The sequence below is a fragment of the Enhydra lutris genome, unplaced genomic scaffold (assembly GCF_002288905.1).
Source record: "Enhydra lutris kenyoni isolate GAN:26980312 unplaced genomic scaffold, ASM228890v2 scaffoldscaffold27, whole genome shotgun sequence".
Taxonomy (NCBI): Eukaryota; Metazoa; Chordata; class Mammalia; order Carnivora; family Mustelidae; genus Enhydra; species Enhydra lutris.
Genome location: NW_019154111.1, coordinates 4,576,473 through 4,586,156, shown reverse-complemented (window position 1 = coordinate 4,586,156; position 9,684 = coordinate 4,576,473). Strand labels below are relative to the sequence as shown.

The window sequence follows — 9,684 nt, the reverse complement described above, 5'->3', positions numbered from 1 at the left end:
CTACACACACACACACACACACACACACACACACACACACACACACACACACAGGAGGTGGCCGAGGAGGCTGGTGGCTGCGAGCTCAGGTCTGGAGCTGGGCAGACCCAGGTTCAAGGCCCGCTCCCTCACCAGCCATGTGACCCTGGGCATGTCACCAGCTCTCCAAGCCACATGCCTCACCTGGAAAGGGACAAATGGGACTCCTTTCATACCGTTATTATGGAGACTAAACAAAACAAGATAACCAGTGAGCAGTTTTGAGCACAGTGTTTGGCACACGGTAAACAGAAGTATCATTAGATGGTCTGTCAAAAGGCATGAAGCCACTCATTGTTGTTAATTAAAAAAGCGGAACAAAATGGTATCTCAGTGAAGTCCTGATTAACACAAATTTCACTAGAAACTTGGGAGATTTTGGACTACTGTCATATTTCCTTTCCTTTAACAAGCGTGCTTTCTCAGAGCGTTGCTTCCTATGGGTAAAGAGGGCGTCCATGAGGGGCCCATGAGATAAGCTCATCCGGGGCTTGGCCTGGGGCCCTGCGACCGGAAGCATTCAGCAAATGCTGCCTCCAACTTCCTGGAGGGAAACTGCACGTTTTAGCAAACGGGTGACAGCCAACACACGGCTCCAATGCAGCCGTCTAGGGTAGGGGCCCTCAGAGACCTGTGGGGAACGAGGAAGATCTCTGACAAAGCATCCTCTGCAGGAGGATCACTTCTCTGTAAACGCTCAACACATCTCACAGGGGTGACTGGCTTGGAGCTGGCTCTCCTGAACTTCTGGAAGCTGCAAGAGAGATGTGAGGGACCGCTACTGGCTTGGGCCATCCTGGGGTGCAAGGGTGCCAAAAGCCTTTGGAAGGTTTCTATTGAGTGTAAGGGTCGTTTCGCCATCTTCCATTCTCTAGCAGCCCAATTGGGATTTGACAGAGTCTAGTCTGTGGAGATTAGGAGGGAGAGTCCTAAGGCATCAAAGTGGGAAAGCACTGACACGCCCAGCGCAGCCCCGCGTGCACCCGACCCCCCGAGCTTCGGTCAGTCTCTGGGACAACGCGCCATCTGTCAAGCCCACGTGTTCTCGCGGTGCCTCCAGCTTCCCCAAGCAGCAGCATTTAGGGTTACTGATCTCCTCTCCTCTTAAAAGATGAATGCAGTTTGAAATCAATGCAATAATAATAATAAATAAATACAAGTCAGGAGAGAGAACAAAGAGAGACACATGGAATCGCATCGCTGACGATGTCATTATTGCCCGGAAAGGAAAGAGGAATGCCATTTTGTCCCTATCTGGAGGTGTCTTTGAGAAGGGTTCTTTGGCTAAAGAAAGGAACAGTTACACCTTCCTTTCCAATTTGTTAAGGACAGCTCTGGCCTCTTCAGTTTTGAGGCTTCCCCATCTGAAGTCGGCGAGACACAGCGGAGCCAGAGCAGCGTGCAAAGTGCTTCCGGGGCCGGAATGCTTCCTGGCAAAATGGCTCACGCTGGCATCGCGAAGTCCCAGGCCAGGACGGCGGAAAGGGTCCTCGCCTCCCTGCTGAATTCCCTCTGCTACCTGAGAGCACCTCGTTATCTTCTTTCTATGATCTGTCCTAGCAGCTCCTGGGCAGGCCAGCGGGGGCCCTACTCCCCGACCCCTGGTCCCAGCACCCGAGAGGGCCTGGGATGAAAGCTGGGGCCAGCTCAAGGACACACCTCGTTTCACCGACCACAGCCCGTCAGCAGTAACTCCTTAAGCCTCCTCATCTCCTTCCTCCAGTTTCCAAGAAAGTCTGCTCCACTCACACACACACACTCACACAACCCAAATCCTCCACCATAAGCTTGTTCAAAAATGAGTGTTTGCCCTTCCAGAGATCTGGTCGAGGGAAAGCAGCCCGTTGGCAGCTGTGCTGATCTCCCCTTCCCTTCCTTACATCCAACAGTCTGGTGTTCGGGCGGGTTGACTCTTCCAGGGTGAAGAGTGCAAGGCCAGCCCGCAAGCCCCTCACCGCCAGGAAGGCCAGAACGCAGCTCCGGTCCAGGAGACAGCTGTTGGTTCGCCTCAACCCTTCCTAGCCCTCTGAACGCGATCAACCACATGCACCACTTCACAGTTTTAACTGGCATCAAGCCTCAGACTCTCCCACCGGTCGGCCTGCTCACCTTCCCTTGGAAACAGCCAGAACGCCATGAACGAGGCACTAAGTGCAGAAACATGGGTGTGCACGCCCAGATGCATCAGCGAGAACCCCCGGGGCAGAAGCACATCCCCCCGACTTCCTGAGGCTATGGACAGCTACATGGTTCTCCTTGACCCGTCCTTCTCAACCTTCCCCTCTTCTGCTTTGCTATGCTTCTTCAACTAGAGGTTGTTGAAGAACAGGTGATGCTCTAGGTCATTTATGGTCTCAACAAGGACGAGGTTGGCATCCCTCTACTTTAGAGAACTTGGTCCTAGGGATGGGCAGGCTTTGATTCATCCGATTTGCTGGGGTGACTCAGAGCCTGGAGGAAGGGACGGGAGATCTGGGCAAGTGCTACGGAGTGCACGAAGGGCCTGGCCTCACACACGGGGGTCTTCTGATTCTGCAGCTCTGTGCTGGGGACCCGAAGAGGAGGGTGGTGGGGGACAAGGGGAGGATGCACTCCTGTTTGCCGGTCAGCACCAGGGCTGGGCACGGCCTGACATCACCCTCGGTAAGCCTCAGTAAAACCAGCAGTTCAACCTAAGGCCTGTACTTCTGGGTTTGGTGGGCAGTGTGTGGGCATCTCAAGCCAATTTTAAAAAGCCCATCACACACTAGGCATAGTGCACCAAAGGGATGGCTTCGAGGTCATGCTGCGCTCCTCTGCTGGCCGACACTTTCAGGAGGCCCTGCCTGCCAGTGTTGGAGGAGCTGCTTGACTTTGTCAGTGCTCCTTTGGCCTCTTACCATCCCTCCACCTTTTTTTGGCTCCTAGTTTTGTCCCTAGAATTGCACGCTGAGAAGAGGTACTGGGGGGCGGGAGGGGTAAGGGAGAAGAGATTGGAGAAGTGGGCAGTATGGCCGGCGAGTGGGAGGAGGGGAGTGAGGCTGAAGTTGCCCAGGGGAGGGTACCACCTGCCTAGCACCCTTACATCCGCTCATTCTAGCCAGTGGCTTCTAGGAGGAGACAACCGTCTCTGCACTGAAGGAGATAGAGCCGCACTTCCGGGGCACTGATGGGAACAGGACATCTGGGCAGAAGGGCTTGTCTTTAGCATGACAGGTCAGTATCAGATGTGAAGCAGGCCCAGAATCTAGTTAGCGGATTCTAGAAGCACACGAGAGCACAGGGAATGTGGGAGAGAGCCACAGCTGAGGGCTGGGGCCTGGAGGTACCACCTCACAACTCTTCCCAGGCCACTGTGACTCTGGGAGAGTATGACGTCAATGGTGATTGTGTTGTCAAGAGTCCAGTCCGGCCTGCGCACAGAAAAGGTTTTGATTCCTCTTCAAACTTTTGTTCTGTGGTGGGTCTTTCTTGACAGCTCTTTGTGGACTAGAGACGACAGAAACAACTTTCCTAATTCCTGGGTCTTTCCTTTTTGTCTTTTGTTTTGTTTTTTGTCTTGTTTAACAAAACTGGACACTGCGTGTCCTTCCTGTCTACTCATACACTCACAGATATAATAAGTTTAAATATTAAAGAGAAAACACGAAGATACTGGGAATAAATGTGCATTTAAAACCCTAGCTAAAATATCAACATGATGATCTTGATAAAAATTACAATGGAAATAATCAGAACAATTAGTACAATAATATTATCTTTAGGAGCAGCAAGGAACATTCATTCCTGATCTGGAAGAAAACAAAGAAAATCTCAGGTGAAAGAATGAGACTTCCAACTTAAGTAGACAAAGAAATTTTCTTTAAAATGGAAGGCTACGTTGTCTTTTCCCAGAGGAGATCAGATCTAGGAAGGGCTGGGAGTCAGCTGTATGAGGGGACCCAGGCGCTACCCACAAGGCCGCTGCGGTCTCACGTGCGGCCAAGACTTCTGTCGCTGGTCAGGAGGACACGGGACGGGCTCGGCTGCCATCCGCTGCTGTCAAGTCAGGTCAGGTGGGTCTTCCAGGCTGGCATGGCTCTGAGAGGGCTCTGGCTCATGTGTCCTCCGACGACTTTTCTCCCCCACTGTCTCCGGACTGGTCTTAGGGAGATGGCCATTCCCCATGTCCCGGGAAAGGAGTATCCTTCAATCGGTCAGTTGATGGGTCCCCGAGGAGAGTGTCTCGCCCTGGGGCAAACCTCTCGCAGGCTCACTGGCCGGGGAATGGGGGCTGCCTGAGTGTGTGCCTCAGGAGGGTCATGGTGTCTTTCCTTCCAGCCTCAGGCCGGCACTAAGCTGGCTCCAGTTCGGGGACCTATTTCTTTGTAAGATGAGCAGAATTCATGGTTGGGGAGGAGGAATTTCCAAAGTTATTTCACAGCTAACAGCTATTTCACAGCTAACAGCTAAGGTAATGGCCTGGCTTTGTTACTGAATTAAGGGGATCACGATAAAACCATTGTTCACAGTAGATGGTGGTGGGAAACTGCAGGGGGCAGGGAGCAGGAGGACAAACTGCCCCAACTGGGAGCCATCTCTTTGCACCTTGGAGACTTGGCTTTGGGATCAGTTAGGACTCAGCATCAAGAATCAAACAATTAGGGCCACCCTTCTAAGCCCCATCTAAGATGAGAGTCTCCCAACATTCATGTACGCAGAGTAATTTTGCTATGAATGGAGATATCCCACCCCCCCCCACCCCCCCCAGCAGTGTTCAAAGCCTGAGAAAACTTCCAGAATGTATCAATGGTACAAAGAGGGCAAAGGGCAAATTTCTTTGGAAACTTAAGCGCCTGTGGGAGTGTTCCAAAGTGCAGTGTAAGACCCACTCGTCACCCTCATAAACGTCCCTCTGACCTTCTGCCCACCAGACCCCTCTAAGACCAAAAACGAAGTCGAGTCTTGGGCAGGCCCGGTAACGTGAGGAAAGATGCAGCAGCAAACAAAGGTTGATGGTTGTCTACGAGGGAAGGATCCAGCAGAACCGGGAGAGCAATACGCAGTCGGCGCAATGAGAGAGACGGACAGGGGTGTGCAAGAGTGTGGGGTGGGTGTGAGAGCCTGGGGTGGGGTCCACCTCGCAGACAACAGGAAGGCTGTGCCAAGCCCGGAGGTGGCAGGTGGCCTCCTCTCCCCTGGGCTTCTGTATCAGGAAGGAGGCAGCCACCTGGCAAGGGCAACATTCTGACGACGCGGATGGGACCTCTGCCCCCACAAAGGGTAAGAGCCGGCCCCCCAAGCAAAACTGGAGGCAGAGTGGGGGGAGGTGCAGGGTGGGGAGTCTCTCGTGCTCTCGGTCTCCAAAGTCAAGTCAAGGTTGGTCCACCCGCCCACATCTCTCTTAAGCTCCCGGGGCACCTGCCCACCCTGCCCCCTGCTCCTGCCAACTCCCTGATACCCCTCTGCTAGCAGACAGCTCAAAAAAGACAACAGGTATCAAAATTAACTTAAATTAAATTAAAATAAAAAGAAAAGAAAACAAGGAAAGACCAGAGTAAAATGCTGCAACAGCACGAGAGAAGAGCTGAGATGACGGGACTCGCCTCAGTGCGCGTCTAAGAGTACCGCGGAATCACCCTCACACCGCGTCTGTGGGTCGGTAAGGCACTAGGAGGGACCGGTGTCAAACCCAGGATGCGAGAGCCGTGATGGCGGCGCCGAGGGACACACGGGGAGGGCGGCATCCGCGCTCACACCCGCACACACTCGCCCACGCTCGCACACCTGGACCACCACACTGCTTACATGCCTATGTTCTATCACTTTTTTTTTTTTTTTTGTGCAATTACATTGAGGAATAGTCTATTGGTATCACTGGAGTTGAACACAAAGTAGAAAACGGGGGTGCTGACTGCTACATTCTACCAGGGTGTCGGCGACGACCGCTAGTCCTATGCTACGTGACTAGGGATTGGTTCAAAGAGAAAATAAACCTTCAGGAAAGGAAAAAAAAGAAAACCCCTAAAGTTTGCAACACACAATATTAATGACACTGGAGGAGTAACATTGCTTAGGGATTTATCCAGAGTGCTCCGGAAGAGAAAACGCGCCCTCTTTGCGGTGGGGAGGCGTCCTTCAGCCTGGCCACCCCCGCCCCAATCAGTCCTGACACACGAACCACAACTGGGCTTGGCCAACCCCATGCCACCACTTCCCCCAATATCAGCCTCCTCAGGCCACGGCCTGACCTTCTAGAGGGCTGCTGACCCTTCAGAGTTCTGGAAAAATCCCTAATTCTTATGTTCCATCATTAAAAATCTATTGGATTTCCGTATCAGGTGTCCCCGACAGCAAATTCTTAAATGTCACTTGCCGCCATATGAAAATAATCTTTGAGAAGTTCATAGATAAAGTTCTTTCAAAAACTGGGCCCCCCCCCCACTTCCAGAATCTTCCATTGCTCTCTTCTTCTCCTTTCCAGCTTGGTGCAGAATGGGTTCGTGAGCTGTGTTCTTTGTTACTGATGCTTTCTTTTTTTTCTTTTTCTTTTTTTAAAATAAAAAGCATAGAATTCCCCCTCCTCAATCCCTTCTTTTTTAAAATGTTCTCTTCTCTGCTCTAAGTCCCCCTACCTCCTAGTTCAAGTTTCATTTGTATCCGTCCCTGCCCCCTGCCCCCCCTGCCCCGTTGCATTGTTTGTGTGCCGCATCTTCAGTATAAAAAGCCCAGCTCCCACCTTGCCCCTCCGCCCTCCTCCCCTCTGGCCATCCTCCCTCCCCTCCCCTCCCCTTCCAGTGTTTATATGTAAGGGTACTGGTTGACCTTGGCGGGGCTCAGTGGGTATCCAGTGTAGACGGTGGAGGCTGGAGAGGCGCTGATGTAGGTCTGGTGGGCAAACTGGGCTGGATACTGACTTGGGTGGATGGTGGGCGAGGGCAGGACCCGGGGGCCCATGCTCACGGGGACCTGGTGGACGATGCTGGCCGGGTAGGCAGTGTGCTGCACGGTGTGGCGTGCTGAGCCTTGGGAGGCCACCAGGTGGGCCACGGTGCCGGTGGAGCCCAAGGCCGCGGGTGCCGTGTAGGTGTAGAGGTGGGGCTGGGTGGGGAGGTGGGCTGCTGCGGCTGCGGCGGCCAGGTGGGGGTGCACAGTGCCGTGGCTGGGGCTGTTGTGCGGGAAGGAGTACGGGGCCTGAGCCATCGTGGGAGTGATGTAGGCCTGCTGCCGGCGGTGGCTCCCGGCGCGCTCTGCGGTGATGTGCTGCTGAGCCTGGAGAAGGAGAAGCACCAGGAGAGGGCTGCATTGGGGGCCAGACACGCGGGAGGAGAGAGAGGGGAGGAAGAGGACAGGAAGGGGAGGAGGGAGAAGTGGGAGGGAGGATGGAGAGGAGTAAAAGAGAGAGAAGGGAAGAGGGGAGTGGGGAGGAAGAGGAAGAGGAGGGAGGGAGGAGGGAGAAGTCGAGAGGGAGGAGGGAGAGAGAGAGAAGTGAGAAGGGGTAAGAGAGGAAGGGGAGGAAGGGGAGGTGGAAGGTGGCAGGGGAGGACAGGGGAGTGGGGAGGAGGGGGAGGAGAGGAGGGGAGGAGGCCAGAAGCCACAGGAGTGAGGGAAGATGCCTCTCTTGTACGCTGGGAAAGCAACATCAGCCTGGCCTGAGAAAGGAACGCTTTCCCGAGTCCCCCGAGTCCCCCAAGTCCCCAAAGTCCCTGGCTGGATGACACATAGACCAAGCCTGCTTGAGGAGGTAACAGGAGACAGGATGTCTCCTAAGGGCCTACTATGGCCGGGAAGTATCAGAGGAGCCCCTCTTTGAGCCACAGCTGCTTTCTCCCTTACCGGGAAATCTTGTTCTCTGAAATCCCAGGCTCTTGGGAACTCTGCTGTGGGAAGAGCCTCTCTTCCAGAGACCCGGAGTCCTGACGACACAGACACGCGCCCTCAGTTTAGCAAGTGCACCCCTTTGGACGAGGGGTTTTGGAACACAAACTCCCCATTGACTTCACTTCCGTGGCTCCTGAGGAACAGGCCCCCAAGGCCACTCTGCGGGTCAGACGTGACGCAGACCCTGCACGCACAGGCCGCTGTGCCGCGGAGACTCTGCTCACGTGTAATTCCCCCTCAACGCCACCCAATGTCTCCGAGTCCTCTCTGCCCTCGGCTTGGGGTTCCCCACGTGTGGCCTGGTCTCCCTCACGGCAATGGGCCAGTCAGCCCGCCGCTGTCAGCCTGCAGATCCTCCTCAGGCATCCTGGTCTGCCAGGGCCAGGACGCGGTGTGTTAGCCTCTGCCTGGCTGGGAGGGCGAGCTGGGGGCCATTCTGCTGTAAGGCTCTGACACCATGCACTGAGTCCTCTGTGACACGAGACAACTTACTGTACTCGGGGCTGGCTCTCTAGGACCCAGGAAGACATACTTCCCCCAGCATAACCCATGGTGGCAAGAAGGCAGAGGTCCCTGGGGACCCATCGGGCCACCAGGGGAATGCGGCCCTCTGAGCCATGGCCATGGCCACCTGCTGGGCAGCTGAGGCGGGAGGGGACTGCGGTGACCCCAGATGACTTGCAGGCCTGCAGGCCAGGGCCGGACGGCACTCACCTGGCTGAGATTGAGAGGCTGTTGCTGCTGGAAATGCGGGCCTGGCCGCGGCTGCCGGTAGGCGATGGCTCCGGACGAGCTCCCTGAAGAGTGACCGCTGGTGGAGGTCACGTTGCTGGAGGACTTGGACTTGTAGGACGAGTGCTGACTGGTGGTGACTGTGTGGGGAAGAGCCATGGGTCACAGACTGGTCACAGGCCCTCCACTGCCCAGAAGACCCTGCCCTCTAGGAAAGCACTGCTGCTCTGCCAGGAAGGAGCACGTTCCCGGGACCAGCCCTCAACATCAGCCTCATCTCCCTGAGACCCGGTGAAGAGTCTGCCGGGATGCTGGAACGGCCACTGGGCTTTGGAGGAAGTCCCAGCTTGTTGGACTTGGGATTCCCTGTCTGGGGACACCAAAGAGCACAAGGAGGGTCTAACGGAGGAGAGGAGGAGAGGTCTCTGTAGCTCTTCGTGCCCCATCCAGGGCTGTCTGCTGAGATCCAGAGATGCGGTGATCGGCAGGGTACAGGAAATGGAGCCTCAGGAAAAGGGCCCCACACGTCCTGAGGGAAAAGCCGCCCGTGGTAGCTAGGGGACAACAGGCGAGGCCGGGCCAGAGGATGCGAAGTATGAATGAGGCACACGTCACAACGAGCAGGCCCTTGACGGAACTGGGTTGGAGCAACTCTATTACAAGTCCCAGGGTGAGGAGATCAAGTCAGAGAGGAGACAGCTGGGGCCGGCAAGAGAGAACACTGACTGACTGCCGAGGGAGAGAAACGTGAAGACTGAAGGTCTGGGAAACTGGGCACTTGGGGATGGTGGACTGGGGTACACAGTGAAGTCCACGGGGAGCCTCCCGGCCCCACAGGCAGCAGCCCCCCTCCAGGAAAGGGAGAGCTGCCTCACTGGGGAGGGAGCTGGGGGTCCTCACAGAGACCCCCAATCTGACCGTGCATTGGCACGGTCCTCCCATGCCAATGGGGGTCCTCCCATTCACCCACCATATCAGAACACCAGGGGAGGGGTGTGCTTGGGCATCTCTATTAGCAACAAGCACCGCAGGAGAGGAGCCTGGCCTGCTAGGCCCCGGAGTATGGAGGTGTGC

General features: G+C 55.3%; 1 protein-coding gene across 5 annotated transcripts in view; it reads right to left on the bottom strand.

The window, feature by feature from the left end:
- Positions 1-6,777: 6,777 nt before the first annotated feature.
- Positions 6,778-9,684, bottom strand: part of LOC111151859 (homeodomain interacting protein kinase 2) — a 172,270-nt gene continuing 169,363 nt past the window's right edge. For all 5 annotated transcript variants that reach the window (XM_022510083.1, XM_022510084.1, XM_022510086.1 and 2 more), the window contains exons 14-15: positions 8,593-8,750; positions 6,778-7,269 (exon numbers count right to left, since the gene is read on the bottom strand). In XM_022510083.1, coding sequence (XP_022365791.1) covers positions 6,799-7,269; positions 8,593-8,750 — 629 coding nt within the window. In that variant the 3' untranslated portion in view covers positions 6,778-6,798. The remainder of the gene's footprint in view (positions 7,270-8,592; positions 8,751-9,684) is intronic.